Raw genomic sequence first — 22143 nt, forward strand, 5'->3', positions numbered from 1 at the left:
CTGGTTGTTCTCGCAAGGATTTCTTCGACAATGAAACTCAAGGTCGTTCCACTTTCCAAGCTTCCCAGGAACCATAGCCGTTTCCTTCGTCATTTTTATTATCTCACGTGCGCATCGTTCAGCCGAGGATGAGGTGAATAAAATGATATAATTAAATGTACATTTCGCGAAAAACGAGGCACGTACCATTTCCCCTTTAACGTCCGCAGATAACTGTATAAGGAAAGGTATTACGGCTACGAGTTTTATGGCGAACCTCGAGTTTTACTTTGGAACGATCTTTTGTAAGGATCGCGATGCCTCACCGATGCGTATTTTGTTTACGAGATTTACTTTTTAAGGAGCCACCGTTATATCGTTGAGAGGAAAGGGAAGAAAATGAGATATTTTTGGTAAAATGGTCGATTTCGAAAAGCATCAGAAGTCTGACAGGAATTGATGACATAAAAGTATCACAAAATCATGCTTGTGATACATCGAATTAATGGTAAAAGTTTAAAGAAAATAGCTGCATAAAGGTATCCTCGATATTCCTAATACAAAATGGCCGGCTGCGATTTGCAGCGAACAATGACCAATTTCGAAACGTACCATTTCTAACAAAATTTGATGACTCGAAATAACACTTATGATATATCAATTTGAAGCTTAAAATATACTGAAAATGACTACACAAACGTTCCATCGATATTCTAAATCCAAATTATTTTGTTCCCCATTGGAATGAAGAAATTTCTTAGCAAAATTACAAATAAAGAATATACTACTATTACTACAGTTATATCACTGCAAATTGCTGGAGGCCGAGCTATTATTTCACGCTTGTGTAGCCGCGAAATTGAAGTGAAATCTACAATTGGAACAAAGAGTGGAACAAATAAGACCCTGGACTATTAGCAGAATGCGGATGTTTATGCAATTACACCGAATCAAAATATTTACAGTACACTATCTGCCATTAAAAAAACAAATCGAATCGTTTTACCAATGCAAAATTACCAAGAACAGACACAAAGGTACGTTCGATTTCTGCGAAGGTAATTCATCAGCAACGAATGGTATCGGTTCGCTTGTACCCTGTCAAACTGTTGATACTTGTAACCAGAGACGTGTACACGCAGGCAACTTCACTTACCACACCCGATTACGTTGCTAGAGAAACTATTAAAGGCGGTTCGCTTCTGTCAGGACAGTTCCTCGAACACAATAAGAGTCCAATTGAATAAGCCCACGTCCTCGTAGGTCGGACGTCGAGTACAGCCACGTTATTCTGTTAGCCTGGACAGAGTCTCGGGCAAAAGGCTTCAACATCACCGCTGCCAGTCCACCGACAGTGCTGACGATCGTTGTGGTAGAAGCAACACGATTACAACCGGTCGAGAGAGTGTTAGTGAGGACTGTGGGTCTCTTACGCTTGCCTCAGTCACGCCGGGCGTCAGTGACTTCGCGTCCGCCGGTTCGATCGGTTCTCCTTCGAAACCCCATGGAACCCTCCGTGAAAAGTGTCCATTACCAACGAAACCAGTGATCTCTAAGAAAATCCAAAGATTTTCTCCGATACCTCGAAATCTATCCCATTCTAAAAATCTTCAAATTCGAAAACTCGAAAGGTGGACTCTGTTTTCGAGTACCAGGATGCACATACCCGGTTACCAAAGAGTCCGAGGGTGAGAGACCGGTAACGTAGCGATAAAAGAGGGATCACCTAGGGCCACGTGAGGAGTTATGTTAAATCATAAACACCACGGGAGATAGTAGTGCTGTTCGGGAAGAAAGAAGAGATAGGAGTTCGTAGATGTATCATGGATGTTCTGTGATCGTTTCGGCTGAGTTAATCGTCAGCTGTTCGGAGGAATGATGCAAGGTTCATTGGGAATCATCGTCCGGAAAAGGGAGATGATTTGCTGCTATGACACGTCGAAGGTGGACCGTTTTCGAAACACGCGAAAACATTCGAGAAATGAATTTCCACGGTTTTGATTCAAGGAATCGATCGTAGTCATTGATCTCACTGCGCGCTGTTGCTCAGCGGTAACAGTCAGTGTACAGTGAATGAATTCAATGATCCTTGGAAATCGATTTTCAGATATAATTTCGATCGATACTCTGGTTCGGTGCTTACTTTGCTACGTTCAGTGGAAAGTGACATAAGATAAGAAAGTACCTGAAACCTGTTGCTAATTGAGCGACGAGTATCCGTCGAGGTGGTGCTAACAGGCGGATGTCGTTCGGATAAAAATGCCGTCAAAAGTAAACGCGAGATTCGTTATTTCGTGGCTGAGATTGAACGACGCGTCGCTCTGGAAAGTTCTAAAGAAACGTTTCAAATAAATGTTTGATTGCGATGAAACGCGTCGCTGAGTGGCGGGAAAGAAACGGAAGATCTCGTTTCCGATCGAGTTGAGGAGAAAGAAGAAATAAGTAAAAGTGTAGGAAATAGTGAAAGAGAACAATGTCGTCGAACGGTGAATTTTCGACGATGTCGAGCGAGGAGGTGCCTTCGTTGCCGAAATCCCTGCCCAGCTCGAGGGAGGCGACAGCCGAGGGCAGTTCCGGTTCCAGCGGCAGTTATATGCCCCTTCGAGAGTTCCTGGATCGATTCTCCTTGCCGAGAGTCGTCAGACTCGAAGGTACCGGCGGCAGACCGGTGTTGCTGTACAAACAGCAACAAAAATCGCTTCGAGTTACCGCGACCTTATTGATACATCGTTATCGGCACGATGTCAAAGTTGGACCGGAAATAGTCATTCCAGAGGGCTATCCGGGTAAGTTTCTATCAAAAATTTCTCTAACGGAAAGAGTACACGTGTACCAGAAAATTGAAATTGGAGTTAAATTCTGAAGCGAGTTCGAGTCCTAAAGTTAAGGGTAGATGCTGCAGAAAATTTGTGCTGGAATTTTCAGTCACCCTCTATTTAATAATAAATTGATAAAATCCTAGGCCAATGCTAAAATGATTTGCATGAAAAACAAATATAGGTATCCTTCACTTTCTTAAGTTATTACCATGATAATAACTTATTCAAATAATTTCTAACCAGGTCCACCCTGGCCCCTACCTAGTTACGCCAATGCCACCAAACCATTCTACTTCCTCCGGCATATTACGAAACCTTTCCATGGCAAAACCGTCGAGTTTCCACTTGATTTCACAGAACCAGTTCAATGCAACACCTTATCCAGTTTCACCAACTTCCTATTCGTCATTCAGCACACGACACGTAAAAAGGACCAACAAAGAGTGTACGTCCTATCTATCGGATTTTTGACTCGAACGGATTATATCAGAATGATTGTAGAACCTGTTCGCCCGAGCGAAAAAAAACAGAAAGGGGTGGAAGGAAAACGAAAAGCGCAACAGGGTTGCTTGTAATTGACAGTGAACCATAATCGCCGACAACCAGCGGTTAACTTTTAATGGGCCCGGTATCCGGTTGATATTTTCAGGAAAACGTAAATTATGCTCGGCTAAGCAAACGGGAACGGTTGTGATAACCAGCTTAGATCACTGAAACAGGTTATACGCTCGACGAAAGAGCGTCGACGTTTTAAAAAAATCGTTCCAAGTGCAACGAAAACGCATTATCAGACCGCGCGACCCTCGATGCAGTTTCAATCGTAAACCACTTTGAAGGAATAAGTTGCTAAACTGGCCACGACCACGGTCAACGTCGACCTCGGCACAAAGATATCTTCTCTGTTGCATTTCTGACATTTAACAGGGAAATTACGAGGTCGTAAAACGGGATAATAGAAAACTATTAGATCGAATGGACGAGATTAAAGCAGAGGAAATTCAAGATCCAACCTGGGTTTAGTCCCTGCCAGCTGTCCTTTAAGGACGCCGAGTTTCCGGAAAATATGACCCATGGTCTCCATGGGGTACAGTGTCGAGAATGGAGATCATAGGAAAAATGGCAATGTAGACAGAGGGACTGGGATTTAAATTTTTATTGGGAGATTAGTGAGATAGAGAAAGAAAACCTTATCACTAATATCACTGTATACCATATTCGGTATACCATATCTTCCAGAAACTCGGTGCCTTTAAAGGATAATTAAGAAAAGTGTCAATGTAGGATAAGGAAACCCTACTACTGAGAGCTGAGATGAATCCTCCACCCCCTACATCGCTGTTATCCCTAAGGAAATCTATCCTGCCTTATACCGTATGCATACCTCGTCAACTTTCGATGCTACTAGCGACGTGGTTGATCAGACCAGTAGTCCTCGTTCTACTCGGTTCATCTAATGAAAACGTTGCGGACGTTGAGTGGGCATGTGGTGGTTAACATGTCTGCCTCTTACTCAAGTTGCGACACGGCAGCGTTATTGAAGCAACGCCTAACGGATCAACCTGCTCATTTGATCGGCCCCGACGAAAGGAGGTCGCAACGGGGCTGACGTCAAGCGCAAAAAACCTGTTACAAATTTTGTTTTTATGGATGTTTTTACGGGGAGATGGTTGATTCATCGGGGTAAAATTCTCTGCTCGAACCGATTGCGACATTTTTCATTTTCTCTTTTTTCTTTTTTTTTTATATTATACTCAATCAAGCCTACGCATCCACGTTTACGCGAACGAACAGTGAATGAATCATTGTTTCAAGATATCGTAATGATGAAGAGTACACGGCGGGTACTTGACTGACCTTTCCGTCTCGGATTGACGTTGATCTACGATGCAAAGCGTACTTGGTAAGAGATGATTAAAATCATTTGAGAGATTGATTTTGTTCTGGCGTGAAGTTTCTACTTAAGAAACGAAGAAACGAAACGCAATGGAATTAGATTCTAGCATGATGTAATTCCGGTTATGATTCTTTGCGCGTAATTGGAAAGTCGAATTTCTAATTGAAATTAAAATATCAATTGTTTGGAAAAAAATTGTTATACAGAGAATATCGTAAATCATTTGAAGGGACGATCTTTATCGTCAACAATAAGGATGATAAGTTTGTAGAATCTACAGTTGGAGACAAGTTGGCCCGCTCCAATTTATCGTAGCATAGTTTTACAGCTTGCTCGTAAATACAGATAGGATTTGTGTCGGCCGATGGAGCTTATATCGAACGGGCACTAACAATAAATTCACTAAGGAAACATTATTTAACGCCTACGAATTCTCTATAAGTAGGGAACAATTCACGATGAGCCTCGTAAAGGTGATAAAAACCTGACCCATGCCCACGTGACAATCCATTTACTGTTCTGGGATCTCTTAACACCTTTTAGGAGAGATTCTAGTCTGAATGGTTCGAATTTTTCTAGAATTTTTACAAGTATTTTCATATCCATCAGCCTTTGCTAATTTTTTTGCAAAAAGGCGACAAAATTTTCACCTATATCTATTAATTATTTCGAGAAGAACCCAAACCAAAAATATTTATAAAGAAAATAAAATTGAATTGTTTCAATAATTCGTATGAAACTTTTCTTCTTAACTGTACCATTTGCACGAACGACAATCTACAGCACGTGTATCGTCCAGAGGGAGAAGTTAGTCGGTGTAAATGTAAGAAAAAAAAATCCTGTGAAATTGATTTCCCCGTATTTCGTTCTAAACGATCCGGCCAGAAGCTGTTTTCTTCGCGAGATCACGAACGACAGGATAGAAAATCGCGTTTCCTTATACCCAGGTGGCTTCATTAGGTGAATCGATCCCGCGTCAGGCCAATCAGCCAGCAAGGACTCTTTGTGATTCGAGTGCAACAAGAAATTCTCAGGTGCCACGACGAACCTGCGAGCGCAGATCTCGATCCTGACTAACTGTACGAACGGCCACTTTTCCTTCTGCGTCATCGTGGAATTTCAACCGGCACCGTCGATTCCGTTTCAAGCGGACACTTTCGTCACTCGACTAATCCCATTTGTCCGACACACGTGCATGAAATACGCGATCGTTGCTCATTGCCGATCCGATCGAATCCGATTACTATTCGTTACCTGGCTAGGTGATTCCTTCTCAAAGATTTACAACCGGAACATTACTAATTAGAGTAATTATAATATTCTTTCGTGTTAGGTGTGGATCTTCCACTAAATCTAAATTTTTTAATTAAAGAAAAATTAATAATTCAATTCATGTCGAAAGTAGAAACTAAAAATAGTACGAGACTTCAAAAAATTTTCAAAATTTTCAATTGTAGAGATTATTGTAAAAATAATGTTAGATTTTGGAAATTATAATCCAGGTCAGAAACAAATCGTATCTTTCGTATTCCAATTATTCTGCAAACTTGCCAAGCCCACGAAGCTTACAATTTTCGGATTAAGCACCGACACACCCCACGAAGGGGCGTAGAAGGAAAGGCGGTAAAAAGGGCTGCAAGAAATAATCTACAACAAGGTGTACTCCGCGTTTGCCATAAATCATCGTAATCAGCTTACGACAGCGCGCAAAAAGAAGATCTCAGCATTCTTTTTTTCCCCCCTGAGTGAATCTCTCTTTTTCCACTGACGACACATAGATAACCGGAGGAACGAAATGAAGACATTCGAGGGGAAGAAAAAACGTGCATCGCGGATTCCAGACGTATCCTATCACTACTTGAAGTGCATCAAACACCGGAAACATCCCGGAGGATCGTTGCTGCGTCTAGAAGATACCTACTTATGAAATTGTAATGCCGAGTGGTTGAACGACCGATCAACAGGAACGAGAAATGGATACATCCATTTTAATTTTATCGGAACAGAGATGAACGTCGAGGGAATTTCTTGGAAGCAATGAAAGCAGGAGCACAGTTATAATTGTGTGATAAGGGAAATCGACAAATTATTTTGTCTTAATGGTTTTTAAAACAATTCCTTACTCGATTCGAATATTGGGTACCAGAAATTTTCGAGTTCTCGAAGACCCAACCTAAATAATTCTGATTCAATCCGACCCGATATTTTTGGGTCCTCCACTAATTTATTTGGGTCACAATGCATCGCATCCCCCCGAAGGATTACCCTGAAAAGAAACAACCGGTGTACGTCGAAGGAGGCCACTATTCAAGAGCGTTGGGTCGCTCTTCAAATCGGTAGTAAGAAGAAATGGAATCTACGTGGAGGGAACTTGAACCTTCAACCGGGATAAAATTACTAGGGAAGATTCAACCGTGCATCCGATTCCAGGGACTGATAGGGACGATGGACGATATCGCACAAATCACCGGCTCACTTAACTACTATTCGTGCAAACCCTCGGCTACGAGTCCGTGGCTCCAGTTTACAGTAATTTATTAGGCGTGTAAACCTCCAGCTCCTTGCCGGGGTCGATGGCCTCGTCCCTCTCATCAGGAGACCTTCGGCTCCTTACTCATTTTTTTCTTTTCTTACTCCGTCTGTTCGCGACGTTGCTGAAATGTTCTCGACGAAGAATGCTCGGCTCCGTGAAACTTCTTTTTGCCGGCTGAAAATGATCGACTGCCCTCGTGTCGTGAAATTTACATCCCACCGAGAGAACTCGTCACGTTTATTATCGAAAGATCGAGCCACGGTGTCTGCCTGCCTCTACCGAGGTCCATTTGTAATTTTTCTTGCCAAGGTTTGCGTAAAATGTGAAATTTGTGCACGTCAACTTTTGCCAGAATTACAATTTGAATTTAATTACGAAACCTGTCAAGCTTTCATTTTCAAAATTCTATTTTAAATTTTGAATAACATTTTTATTTTGATGAACCTATGTATAGAAAATTTTTCTATGCGACGTGAAACACGTGTCATCCTAAGCATAGTTATTCAAGTGGAATCATTAGAGGGAAAAAATTCACTGTTACAACATGCAAAAATGATCCCCGAAGGCTTTGTCAGTTACTAAACCAAGTTAGAAGTGTAAAGGAAAGTCCTACGACCACAAGTCACGCTAATTTAATCTGTCCACCACAAACGCTACTGGCCTGTAAGCTCTACGGTCTACTGCTTTGTTCGCTTCGCTGCAAATCATAATGCTTTTATCTATGACAATGGTCCAACAGTACAATTGAGAATCCGAAAGGGAGAACAAGCTGGCTGATTAGGACTAATTTTAGAATAGAAATTTGAATTTCTAATAGAGAATGTTTAACTTTCCAAACGAGAAAATTCAGCAATAATAAAATATTTTAAGTTTGTAATTAAATAAATTGAACAGCAAATTTTTGCGACCACGAAATTGCAAAAATTGTTTCAAAGGAATTTCTTCAGACAAACTATATCCAATTTATCCTTATTTTTTAATGGATCTATACAAAGCTAAAGTATTTCGTTGGACCTGCCTTCAGAAATGATTGGTCCATCTTGGTTTTTAAATAACAGTCATTACACGATGGATATATCCTTCTATAGACGTCGAGGAACTAGAAAATGATCGGAAGACCAATTCTGATTTCTATAAAAGGTACCTTCGAACCAATAAACGTGCCAAAAATTCTTCTGTTCTTTTGTACGTTGTTCCTTCTTCATCCATCATGTTCCGATCATTAAGATACAATCATTAATACTATTATCTCTCGTTTTTCTTTTTTCTTATCATCGAAGAGATTCCTCATTTTCGAAGGTCTCTAATGGCACGTTTACAACAAGGGGAATATTTCTTGCCAACGATGCTCGCCGACCGTGAAGTTACGAAATATATCAACGTGTTTCTGTACCTTGAAACAACGTTTATCGTCCGATCAAAATAATTATCATCGTCGATGTTTTACAATCGTTTGTGAAAATTGCGTGCGAACGCGTTATCAGGATCTCGCGTAATTAGAAAGTCATTCGACGAGGAAATCGTTAATTTGTTTGCACAATTTGAGAAGCTTCGGAATATTTTATTTTCCCTGTAACCGAGGTACTTTTCTCTTTCCATTTTTAATCAAAAATTTTATTTTAATTCCAACGTTCCGTAAGAACGTCGTTCGAATAATTTCCACAACACTTTTCGCGATAAACGCGTATCTAGAAGCTGAATACCAGAAATTGCAACGACACCATGAACCAACGCTGGATCACCGTGAAAGCATTCCGCCGCTAGAGCAAGCTGAGGACATTTAAAAGTCCCACAACCCAAAGAGAAGATAACATCTGGAGTTGCACGGGCCATTGTCCATTTCATTGAAAGGGGAGGCCTCCTTTCACGGGCCACAGAAAAATCTGAATCAGAATTAATTCTTGAGGAACGTTACAATGTGACGTGGGCCTTGTAGGCGCACCTGGATCACGCGAACATCTGGTTCCTTCGAAGGGTAACAACCTTAAGCATGGTTCCTCTCTGATCTTTCGAGACCATTTACAGTTTCTAGACGAATAGAGAGATGCTTGTATAGCACCGCTCTATTCAACGCCCCTGTCATGAAAGTTAAACCTGGACACGTGCTACGGAATGGCTTTGCAAAACGTGTTCCAGTTTATCAATGCATCGCTGAAGAAATGAGACATTGAAACGTGATGAAAAGCAACAGTGACAAGGAAAGTTTGGCAACTCGTAAATAGAAAAAGAATAATTTAGAAGATATTAACAATCAAAATTAATGACCCCTTATATTGTAAAACAACACATTCTTATATACAAAGGGTTACCCTGCGGTTATATATATGACTGCAAATCTTAGGGTCTTCGGTTCAAATCCCGATTCCTAATTTTTTTTTTTTTTAATTTACTTGTACAAAGGTCGAAATATTATAAATTTAAAATTGTTATAAAATTTGGATAATAAAAATAATTTACATAATGCACCATAATATTGCAATATTTAAATTAAACAATTCATAATTAGACTCTTATTAATTATTTGCTTGATCAACACGTTCCTAAGATGTGCGTGTTAAGTTCAAACGTTCCGGAAATAATCTCTCCAATTAATGAATGCGGAAAATAACTGAACAAAAACCGAACCATTATCGTGTGCCCGACTGACAATGACTTTGATGCACTTCACTTGCGCAGTCCTTTCTCAGACCGTGCAACGTCTTCTGAATAATTAATCGAAAAAGCATGTAATTACATCGGTAATGGGGCAATTTCGTGATGGCATACCCTAATTAGACGTGAAGGAAGTCGATTCATGGAAAGGAATTACAACCTGCTACCGGGTTCACGCGACTCTCTTTTTTTCCCCTCGTTCAAACAGGCTTTTCAATGGGCTTTTCCAACGGATACGACAATCTCTTCGATTGCAATCTGAATGCACCGAGCAAGTTGTGTTAACTATGTCGGATGCGGGCGTGGAAATGGAAAGTGGAGGAAGAACGCTTGTGTAATTTCTTTCCTGATTACGAGGACTATGCGTTTGCAACGTTTCTTTTCCGGACTACATGGTCTCGAGCATCCTGTATCTATTATTCCAATTGCAAGTGAGGAAAATCACACTAGATTTGAAATGAACAACTTCATCTTTATAGTAAGGTAAAGGTAACTCGTGCACCCTTAACATAAAATACCAAAATGAACTGATAATGTTCGAATTGGGATTTTAACAAAACCTATCCTAAAAAGCTGAAGGAATTCCTGAATAAAAAGAAATCTCAACTTCTGATCGAAATGCATTCTCCGTGTACCGGTATCCGTATCAAAAACAAAGTCCACAGCTATCCTGGCAAATAGAAAGAGAAAAGATGGTTCGAGGATTTAGGCCTCTCCGCGGCTAGGATCGGCTGGAAGAATCATTGCATTCCAGGGCAAACGATCAGCTCTCACGCGGGCACGCACGCACGGTCCTTAAAGGCCGGATTCGAAGCGCAGCATGCGTGCATTCGCATCGGGGCGGCATTCTTAAATCAATTAGCGACGACCAAAAGAACCAGCCGACCTTCGATCAGCCGACCACTCTCGACTACCGTGTCCCCGTTGCTGCAAAATCCACTCAGCTATTACCGCCGTGGGGCGCGCGTCTCCTATCGTCTCGAACTTTCGAACGCTTTTTACCAGCGAACCGAAACATGCCGCCGTTTATTTCCTTCCTACTAAATGGCTACATCCTTTGTCCTTCTAAGGAAGACCACCAACCGCGAACACGGGGGAACGCGAATCCTCCGATTTATTTGAAACGTCTAGGCCATCTTTTTATTCCTAACATGTCGAACGACACTCGAATCCACCCCTTGGTTAACGACTACGTTAGAAGGGTAAAGAAGCGAATAATTCGCAACGAACGGTACGTTTAAGAAAAGATCTCCGTCAACTGAAAATCAGAACCAACGAACTGGTACACAGAATTCAGAGAATCGTATTTTCATTTTATACACCGATACCAGTCATGGTTACCGTAATTCCTGTCGCGCCGTTTCCTCTATCGCTTCCGAAGAAGTTCGTAAATTAGCAAGGATGCGAATTACGCGCGTCGCTTACGATTCAACAAAACGAAACGGAAAATAGGAAACGCCATCGAGCGTAAAATCACCGTTTGCCAGTAAATCGTGCTTAAGTTATAGAACGCCCACCGTTGGAACGTTATCATCGCGAAAACGTAGCATGGTGAGTCCGTTACGAATGACATAACGGCAACTACGATCTTGCCGGAGAAAACGAGGCAAAACACGGATAATACTGCAAAGTGCAGTAATACCAGGAAGGACAACGATATTTCGTTTCTTTACCCCTTTTCCATCGTTGCGGTCGATTCCTAGATCGACGAAATGAACGCAAATCGAGAGCAGTCCGTGATCGAACGGTTCTGCTATTAGGAGGAAACTCGCGGACAAAAGTTCGTTTCGTTTCTTTGAGAACAGAAAAATACGTTTGTTACGTCGTTCGATATTCTTCTGTACCGTTATCAACACCTCTGTTGACATTATTACCTACAGATGTATGTACACGCGCGTTTGCCGTTCGATGACTAGCCATCTTACCGCGAATCACTATGCGTGACTTGTAAATCGTGCATCGTTAAATTTGCTCGGACACCGTAAAATGGGGCGAATGGAAGCAAGGCGTTAAATAAAAATAAATGATTCGAAGCGAATCCTGAGCCGAAAACAAACGCTTTTATATTTTAATGATTTTTAAAAGAAAGAAATTTAAAAAGATTCTATTGTTTCGAAGAATAAATCGAAGGAAAACGCAATAACCTCTGTCGCATTCCTCTGGCAGAGGGTCGCAAACACGAGGAACGCGACTAATTATAGCAGAAGAAAAATACCGAACGAACGGTTTCCGTCGTGTTCCATTGGAAACTGCGCAGCATTCGCTAATTGCCTGCGGAGGCAATTCTACCTTTTCGATTCTACCTTTACCAGCCACGGAATGCCGGCTGAAATCAAAAGACCGCCACCCTAGTTTCCCTTAAACTGGTATCATAATTACTTGGATCGCCGATGTAAGTGGTGGCGGTTGTAATAACAACGCGAGATAATTTGATGCGCATAAAGCGTATCGGTTTAGCGAACGATACGAGGCCACACACCGCATTCGCCGTCGCGGTTAACTATAATTTAAAAGCGTCTCGTTATATTTCTTCTCACGTTTCTCGTTCACCCATCGCACACCGTACCAGGGTGATCCTCGCCGCGTCGTACGCACTCACGCATGTAACCATGCGAGGGTGTAAGTATAATTCAGTACCCCTCTCCTCTTCCTCGTCCCGCCGATATAACGCGCGAATTACTTGCACGTAATATACGGCGAAACAAAGCCCGTTAACGTCACGAAACAGTAAGCTGCAAGGTATTTTGTTTAGTGTCCCGTAACTTATACTGTCCACGCACGACTTTGTATGGGGCACGGGATAATTGAGTACTCGCATGGAACGACTGCTAATACGGCCGGCCATTTTTACGCGCGCCCAACCTGAACGTAAATCTGTTCGTCCGGAACGATATCTGAAAACGCTCCCCTTGATTTATGACGCCGGATCAACCGAACGAATGCACACATCGAACTGCCGACGTAAATGTATCGCGAATAATTTGAAATGTTTGGGTTGAATCGGAATTAGCCTTGGTACACAGTAGGGATTTGATTATCTGAAAGCGGATCATCCGGAACATCCGGCCGCGCTGTTGATATTTAGATGATGAAGGTGAAAGAAAATGTATGTATATCGAATAGGGGCGTTGATTATTTTTGGAAAAATGATGATACATTTTTCCAAAAGTCTGAATTTTCTCCGCATAAATTATTGCTATGTTAATTATATACGAGTATGCTGAATAATCTGATTCTGCTATAATACCAAAAGTTTCCTTTAAGGAAAAAAGGACCCTCCATTTACGTATAAACAGTTTCTTGGGATATTTTTATTTCACGTTTGTCGATTAATTCTAAATTACTCTTAATTTTATCTGAAATTTCAGGAAATTTTCCTGTGAAAAATTAAAGTTTCACAGCGAGTTCGTTTTAATTCTATCATCCTTATGTTTGTAAATAATTGATCTACTCCTACAATAATCTCCACCATAAATACTTAAAATTGCACGCTCGTAATTTACGCTACATCACTGGACATGATCGCCACCATTCATTAGCATAATCTTCATCAACCTTGAATGAAGCTTTTATCACGCATGTAAATATGCTAATTTCCCTTATTTCTCGCTGTATTTGGATAAAGAAAAGAAAGTGAAAATATCGAAAATAAATGTTTCAAGTAAATAAAATAATTTTGTTTATGCAACAGTAAAAAATTACTGAATAAGAAATATCGGATCCTGTAGCTCATGTCATTTTTCCTTTTTCTTAATTTTATAAATATTTTCTGTTGGTTTTGTGTTTCTTTCACGTTTCTCGAGATATTCTGCTCGCTAATTTACAGCTACTTTGACTTGATAATTTAATGTGAAACATGCATCGCAGCTTCGGATTATTTCTTCATTTTATCGAGACCAATTTAGCTTACTATTTTATTACCGACATTATTCAGCTACAGGCTATATCATCCATTATTCATAATCAAGCCTGATGCACGATATATTCATCAAACTTTTACGAAGAGAAAAATTTGAACACTGAAGCTTCAAATACGTTTCTTTTACATGATAAATTGAAAAACAGTTATCGTATAAATATTTGTACGATGAAGATTGAAAAATGTAAGTATTGGAATCAATCTTCTGTTTTAAAATTGAAATTGATTTACAAGCGCTCGAATGAAAAATTTAACGATAATGAAGCTTAAATGTCTCTTTCCTTATCGATAAATTATATTAGCACATTACAAACAACCCGATGAATGCCTGTCTCCTATTTGAATCTAATTATCCCCGAAGCAATTGAGAAGCGAAATTTGCATTCAATTGTAGAAAGTATTATTGCTACACGCCTATTGCATTTATGAAGACCTCCCTATTAAACATTACCATAGGAAGCGTACTCTAAGCACAAACGCATATAAATCAAATTATTATTAGACTATTATTCAAAACTAAATTTTCTATTTTTTTCTCGATTTCAGGATGGTTTTCTGTGATATCTGGCAACAATACAACGGGTAACGCGAGGGTTTACAGAAGAGTAGACTCTCTGGTGCGAGCAGGTGTACCTGCCTTCCTTTTGGCTGCGCCTTTGCGAGCGTACATTTTGACTCACTCGAAAATGGGTAAGTAGAAATAGCCTTGAATTTATTCTTACAACGCATAAACGAGTCAGCGAAAAATTACGTACGCGTAAAGGCATGAAAAAGTACTAGCGAGGAACGAAACAAAAACTAAAGAACGAGAGCAAAAAAGAAGGAAACTAATAGCTTACGTGAACGTAGTATCGTTTGTAACGTCAAACCACGATGTTCTTGACCTAAATGCATATAAATATCAGCTTGCATAGATTGACTTAGAAAATAAAAAACAAAATATAAAGAATGTACAAATTGCACGTTTCGAGCGGTAGCAGAATGTTAAATGCAGTAAATGGAGTGCGTAGCAACGGAAATGCACTGAGCAGTGACATAAGAGGCATGCAACGACGGTACTAACACTTTGATAGCCTCACATTTTGTGGATTCTTTAACTGCTGTGATTTTAAATTCCTTTTTGTACCTAACAAGAGATTACTAATGAAATTGAATCAACGGTTTCATTTTACGTGTACTATAAATTGACTAATTTTTTCAAATCGCAATTGGCATCTAAAACCGGGATTCCTATTTTCTAATTGAAAATTTGTTACGTGTTTACAGAAAACGGTAATCTACGAGCTCATTACACGAAGACGACTATCAGAGCGGGGGAAATTTTACGATTAATAGCGGTTTTCCAAGACACTAGAAAATGCAACACGGTCTCCTTCGGGATATCCGGTAGCTCTTCCGAAAAGGATCAGTACGCACAATGCTTGGATCCGTATGGTCGCGAAGTGTTCGCCCCTTTGTCGGCGAGAGGCGAATTTTACGCTATTTGTCAGAACGGAAGCATCGACACCGGAAGCGATGCGATGCTGTATAAGGTACATCACCTTGCAAAGAGACCGTTACCTCTCAGGGTAAGATTCGATTATATTATCTACCCTTTCTTTTCTTTATCCATACAGCATACCAATTTGTTAAAAAATTATATTAAAAATTGTACCATATTACCACTTACCTTTTCAATTGCTTTAAAAAAAGGATATGTACAGTTAATATTAAATTTAATCATGCATGTTGTTAAATCAGGGTGTTCGGCTAAGGGTGGACCTCCTTGCAGGGGATGGTAGCTGAGGTGATTTTGAACAACTTCTACTTTTACCGAAATGCTCGTTAAGGCTTAGTTTTTAAATTATTAATGAAAAAAGACCGACCAATTAGAGCGCGCAAAACGCGTAGAGTTAGCCACGCAACTGATGTATATGAAGTACACTCGACCGAGGTCAGGAACAAACTACTCGGCTACGCATCGCGCTCAGCTTATAGCCTACACTCACTCGCCGCGCCTGCGCACTGTGCTCGCTCTGATTGCGCAGTGTTTTTCATTAGTAATTCAAAAACTAAGGCTTAATGAGCATTTTGGTAAAGGAAAAAGTTGTTCAGAATCATCCCAGCTATCACCCCCTCAAAGAGTGCCCACCCTTAATCAAATAACCTCTATAAAACAAATACTTTATTCTTGGACAATGTATAAGTTGCAAAATCTTACTAATAAAATCAATGAAAATTTGTTCAAGCAAACTTTTAAAAAATATACTAACAAAAACTTATGTATGTTTTTAAAAAAATATCCTATCTTTAAATAATTTTTCACAAATATGCAAAGTTTTGTCAAAAATGATAATTCGTGAATTCTAATATCACTGATTAAATTAATACTTGAAAATAACAAAAACTAGAATTTAATATTTTTCTTCTTAAATTAATTATTATCAGTTGAAATTAAAACTTAATAGAATTGAAAAGTTCCATGCAACATCTGACCTGAGTCTAACTATTAGACTGAGCATAATAATTTCTAATGAAAACATAAAAAATAATTCTTATTATGACTCACCCCCATACTGCCACCAGCTCTATCTGAAGGGCTTCCTCTTTTGCAGGTTCGTTTAATAGCCGGTCCATTGCCTGTACCTTTGCCAAGGGAATATGGTGGTTTGATGCAACTGGAAAGCTCGACTCGAGGTCCAATTGTTTTAGGTTGTATCGTGCCGGAAAGACCCGTGCATAATCCAGAAATGCTTGAACTCGTGGTGACCGGAAGCGGTGCTCCTAGAGTAAGAAGAGCGCGATTAGGTTATCCTTCAGAAGCTAGACTTTTAGCATCGCCGAAGATGCAACGATTATTGTCAGCGTGCAGGTAAATACTTACCATAATTCATTAACTTAGTATTGTAGCACTTAAGTAGCGTCGTTTTCTTAGTTTGATTCACTTCTGTAATTCTTCTATGTGAATTTCTTTATCACGTTCACTATTTGGTTGCTACTGCCATGACGCCGTTTTTCGCGAGCGATAATCGATAGTTCGATTGCAACGTCACCTGGAAAAAAATCGATGTTAGAATTCGAGAATGGCTGCTTCCCCTATGTCGCTATTTCCACTCGGGAAGCCTATTTTGCTCAATATTATATTATAATAATATAATAACATAATTAATTATGTATAATTCGATTGAATTCTAATATTATAACTTGATACTTCAGTCATAAACGTTAATAGCAGACTAAAAGGTTATTCATTCGAATCGATCGACGAATCAACTGAAGAAACGTATTAGCGTTAATAGAACAGAAATACTTACATTATTTACTGCCATTGATAGAACATGATGTACCATAGCATATTCTGTATAATCGCACTAGTTTTCTGTTTTAATTCACAATTAAAATGCTTGCAATAGACGACTACAATTATCACGCTTACTCTTTGAATCCTAACTGTCATGGCGCACGCGTAGTTGGCGTTGTTTAGTGACGAATAATCGATACTCCGAGGGTAACATCACGTGGTCCATAAATCGATGATAACAATCGATATAATTCAAATATGAATATGTATTAAATTTCCATACTTTTTATTATAGTTTCATTATAATTTGATTGAATTTCAATATTAAAACTCGATAAACATTAATAGGGTAATTGAAAAAATTAATTATTCAAATCGATCGATCGATAAAACGAAGAAACATCTGCGCGCTAATAGAGTATAAATACATAATATACGGTCACTGATAGAACGTAATATACCGTATCGTGTCCCGTATTATCGCGATATTCGAAGGATGCAAAACATTTGTAAATATATGTACGTATATATTCTATGTTGCTTAACCTGTTCTTCCACTTCAGCCGAGCTGTCGGAGATCGAGCAACGGAACCAAGAGTGGCACCTCTAAAACTGCATCCGACGAGCGAAAACCTCAAGGAGATGCATTTGAAGAAAATCAAACCGAAGCCGGATACAAAACCGATTTTACAAAGCTTAAAGGACGGATTAGAGCAATTAAAGAAGAGTACCGTTAGAGAGAAAAGTCAAACAAGACAGAACAATAAAAACGGGCTGTTGGATCGAATTTCGAAGTTCGCCCAAGGTGGTCGTAGCAGAAATCCCGCTAAAAAGTCGGCTTCGTTCACGTTCGCGGTGAAACCGGAAATCGCGATGAGATGCCAAGAGCGTTATTCCAGTTTGGAGCCAGAAACTACCTCTCATCCCAGTCATTCGAGCTCGTCCAAGCAACCTGTACAAAGATCGGCCTCCACTAGCGTTTTAGAAATGCCGGCTAACGTCGAGTTGCAGCCCAATTATTCTCGGGTTAGAGATAGTCTTACGCCAGTGCCATCCCTTCCTAAGTTAACCAAGACCAAAGCTGATGACATTTACACTGAAATTTGCGAGAACGCCGCTGCACAGGTTCAAAAGTGTCCCGGAAGTCACGTGATGGCCAGGATCAAAATAATTGTGAAAGGACGTGATTCACCTCCCGCTCTGTCGAGCAGGATTAGTAACGAGAGATACGTGAATTCATTGGTAACGAACGAGCAAATCGATTCGATTATCAGCACGGAAGATGAAGTTATATATAACACAATATTTTAAGCAATGAAACTTTTTATCATGATAAGTTAACCGGCTGTGTTTGATAATCGAGAAACCGTTGATTATTTTTATCGACGTACAGTTGTATCAATTGAATCTGTATATTATATATAAAAAAAAAAAAAACAATATTATGAAGTAACGTGTATTATGATAGAATTCGTAATAAATTGCATGTACATATTCCTGCCATACGTACTAACAATTGTAACAAGACCTAATAGTTGTTAAGAATAAAAAGGCTCAACTTGAAAAAGAAAAGGAACCGATGTAACGTTTGCAAACGAAATTTCAACGATTCTGAAAATTTTATTTTATTATGCAGGAAATAAATTTGTGTAAAAATATTCGTGTATATTATCCTTTCTTTTTCTTTAATTTTTTTGTCATTTTCTGTTTAAACGAAACCTTTTTGTTTACATGTTTCTTATTTCTTTCCTTTTTTTCTTTGGGTATCGTTTCTATAACTTTCTTCATTATGTCAACAGCTTTTTGATTATTTTCACTTAATTTAAGGTCCATGTTAATATCAGGATATTTTCCGGAAAAACCTTTTGGAAACAATGGTTTTGACATTAAAGATGCTAACTGATACTTCTTTATTTTTAATTGATGCTTTAAATCTGCTGTTTCTTTTATGTCTAACGCTATATCCCTGAAAAATACAATTATTTATACCACTTAAAATGTACATAATTAGTGATAAACATAGGTATATTAAATCTTACTCTTCATCCTCCTCTAAAACCAAGTCCATATCTTCAACAGCTTTACGTAACCAACCCTTTTGGGAATTATCTCTACGACATTTTAATTCCAATTTATCAATTTCCCGTGCAATATCAACTCTTTCTTTAACTGCAATTAACAACCTATCGACTACAGGAAATGTAGGTAAATCCTGGGCTGAAATAAAATACCTGTATTAATATTCAATTCTAAATTAGTAGATAATATTACCGTTACATTTATTCACTTACTACGACCAAGCGTTTTACATAATTTACTATAGTACTGCTTTTCAGAAGGTTCCATCATAAGAACCGTTATACCTTCCTTTAGCGCTCTTGCCGTTCTTCCGCTTCTATGCACGTAACTCTAAAAATTAATTAAAGATACAAAATTACTAAAGGTATTTTTTTTTTATTTAAAGCACTGTACATTTATTTACACATACTTCACTTGTTCTGGGAACTTGATAGTGTATTACATGCTCAACATTTGGAATATCTAAACCTCTAGCAGCTACATCCGTAGCTATTAACACTCCATTTTCATTTGCCTGAAATCTACAATTTTTTTTATTGATTTGAAAATTTTATGTACGTTAATATGTTTTTACCTTTCCAGATTTTTTAACCGCTGTCTTTGTTGCATACTAGCATGCAAGGGTAAAGGTTTGCAATCGAGTATTCCAAAAAGTGTAGCTAAACGTTTTACACAGCCGATACTATTACAAAATACCAGTGTCCTGCCAGCATGTCTCTTTAGAAAATAGTAGAGGTAATAATCTTTGTGATCTATTGTACATGCTATTCTGCATTCCGTCAAATTACTCGCGGTACCTAAAAAAACATCATTATTTTTTAAATTGTTATGTTAATTACATTATTTGCATTCATTTAATGTAAAAATACCTGATTCTTTTGTAACATCAACAATTTTCGGATTCCTTATTCCTACCAGTTCTATAATTTTTTGCAATTTTTGACCAGGTGTTAGCTTATGTATTTTACTGCTAGTACGCTTCTTTTTCTTCCTCTGCAAATACTCCGGGATATCATGCACCATAGTCAACGTAGCAGAAAACACAAACGTTTGTCGTTTTTCCCGTTTTGTCTTATCAATATTTATTTTTTCTAACAATTGCTGTAATTCTTGAAAATGTCCTTTTTCTAACATCCTATCTGTCTCATCAATGGCTAAGTACCTATTTAAAATAAAATTTAATTTTTATAACATTCTACATGTACATCGTATTTGAAAGAATTTATTGCATTATACAACAAATTCGCATTACAATAAATCACAAAGCCGATTCGAAACTAAATGAAATAAACTGTAATTAAGTTTCTATAATTAAAAATGTTAACACATGATTAAACTGCTTAACACCACTTACTTAATAGAATCCACCTGGCTAAGATGTGGATTACCTTCCTGTATCAATTCCCATAATCTACCAGGTGTAGCAATTACAATTTCAGGACCTTTACTTAATATTCTTTCTTGTTTAACCACAGCCAGTCCACCTAATAGTACAGCTATCTAAATAATATCAATATTTGGTAACTAAAATGTCTTAAACTTCCTGTAGTTATTTATTTTATTAAAATACTTACTTTAATATCAGTATACTTGGCTGCTTTAGTGAGGTGGTCTTTTATCTGTATAGCTAATTCGCGAGTTGGTGTTAATATTAATGCAAACAATGGTTTTTTAGGATAATTTCCTACTTCATTCACTTTTATATTGTCAATTACACGTACACAACCAATACCATTTTCATTAACATTATCAATGTCTTCTTCATGATCAGATTCAGATGAACTATTGTCACTTTCTGTTTTATTTTCTGTACAAATCCATCCATTGTTTTCAATATCAATACTTGTTTCTTTCATAGATCTTATATCTGATTCACCTGCTTGTCTATTTTTTAATTCCAAAATACCAGCTATGATTGGAATTCCAAAAGCTAATGTTTTTCCACTACCTGTTTCAGCAGCACCTAGTACATCTCTGTGTCCTAATATTGCTGATGGTAAAGTTAATGCTTGTATGGGAGTGGGTGAATAAAATTGTTGATCTCTTAATGCTTTTATTATAGGAGTAGGTACACCTAGCACACTCCATTGTTGATTATAAATGTCATACCCATTATCATCATCATCATTATTATCATCAGAAAATTGCTTTTCTGGACTAGAACTATGATCTGTATCTCTTTGGGCATACAAAGTGCTAGTTACTTTTTTAGCATTCTTTCCTTTAAACTTACTTTCTTTAGCTTTTGTGATTTTTGCTTTCTTTAATGTTGGCTCAGTAGTGTCTATGTTGTCTTCTTGCCATTTGTTTAAATTTTTATGCTTCAAGGACCCCTATAAAATATATACAGATTCCTTGTATCCAAGTTTCCATAATAAAGCTTATTGTTATAGGTATTATCATACAAAGACAAGTTTTGTTCCTACCTTGATTTTTTCATTGTTATCTTCTTTATTATGAGTTACAATTTTTGTTTTATTATTCTGCTTTTCCAATTCATAATCAGTTAATTCCTCTATACCAATTAAACCATCAATGCCTCCAGAAAATACAGAACCTTCTAATTTTAAAGGTTTCCAATCACTTACAGAATTATGCTTTCGTTTAGTCATAGTTTTTCTGTAATTCTACTGGGTAGAATAAACAACGATCAGTGAAAATTAGCATTTATTTATTAGCAGTCTAATAGTAACCTTTCAAAAACAGAAACACGTGGATCTGTAAATACATGCAGTGACTACAGATTCAACAAGAGTGGACATGTCTCTGTTTTCAAGGTGTCTTGCTATCAACAGTTATAAATCAGATGGAGCCAAACTTGCTCTGGACTTCCCCTTTTCCATGTTCATTCCCATAGACAAAATGATAAATTCTGCCGCAAATAGCGCTATGATATAATGCCAATTGCTAATTGTCATATTATAGTAATAAACAATTCATGAATTTCTTGAAATTACAAAAACATTGTAGAACTAACAATGAAATTGC

General features: G+C 38.3%; 2 protein-coding genes across 2 annotated transcripts; one reads left to right on the forward strand and one right to left on the reverse strand.

The window, feature by feature from the left end:
- Window positions 1-1435: 1435 nt before the first annotated feature.
- On the forward strand, window positions 1436-18734 carry LOC114877202. The gene is made up of 5 exons (XM_029189467.2): window positions 1436-2765; window positions 14343-14486; window positions 15063-15364; window positions 16391-16647; window positions 17640-18734. The coding sequence occupies exons 1-5, from the start codon at window positions 2453-2455 to the stop codon at window positions 18385-18387; spliced, it is 1764 nt and encodes a 587-aa protein (XP_029045300.1). The 5' UTR covers window positions 1436-2452; the 3' UTR covers window positions 18388-18734.
- LOC114877201 (ATP-dependent RNA helicase DDX24) lies at window positions 18686-22044 on the reverse strand. Its single transcript, XM_029189466.2, has 9 exons — window positions 21582-22044; window positions 20730-21488; window positions 20510-20655; window positions 20025-20317; window positions 19730-19952; window positions 19565-19676; window positions 19368-19485; window positions 19116-19293; window positions 18686-19042 (listed from the first exon to the last, which is right to left on the reverse strand). The coding sequence occupies exons 1-9, from the start codon at window positions 21765-21767 to the stop codon at window positions 18745-18747; spliced, it is 2313 nt and encodes a 770-aa protein (XP_029045299.2). The 5' UTR covers window positions 21768-22044; the 3' UTR covers window positions 18686-18744.
- Window positions 22045-22143: the final 99 nt, after the last annotated feature.

Source organism: Osmia bicornis, chromosome 8 (assembly GCF_907164935.1).
Source record: "Osmia bicornis bicornis chromosome 8, iOsmBic2.1, whole genome shotgun sequence".
NCBI classification, from domain to species: Eukaryota; Metazoa; Arthropoda; class Insecta; order Hymenoptera; family Megachilidae; genus Osmia; species Osmia bicornis.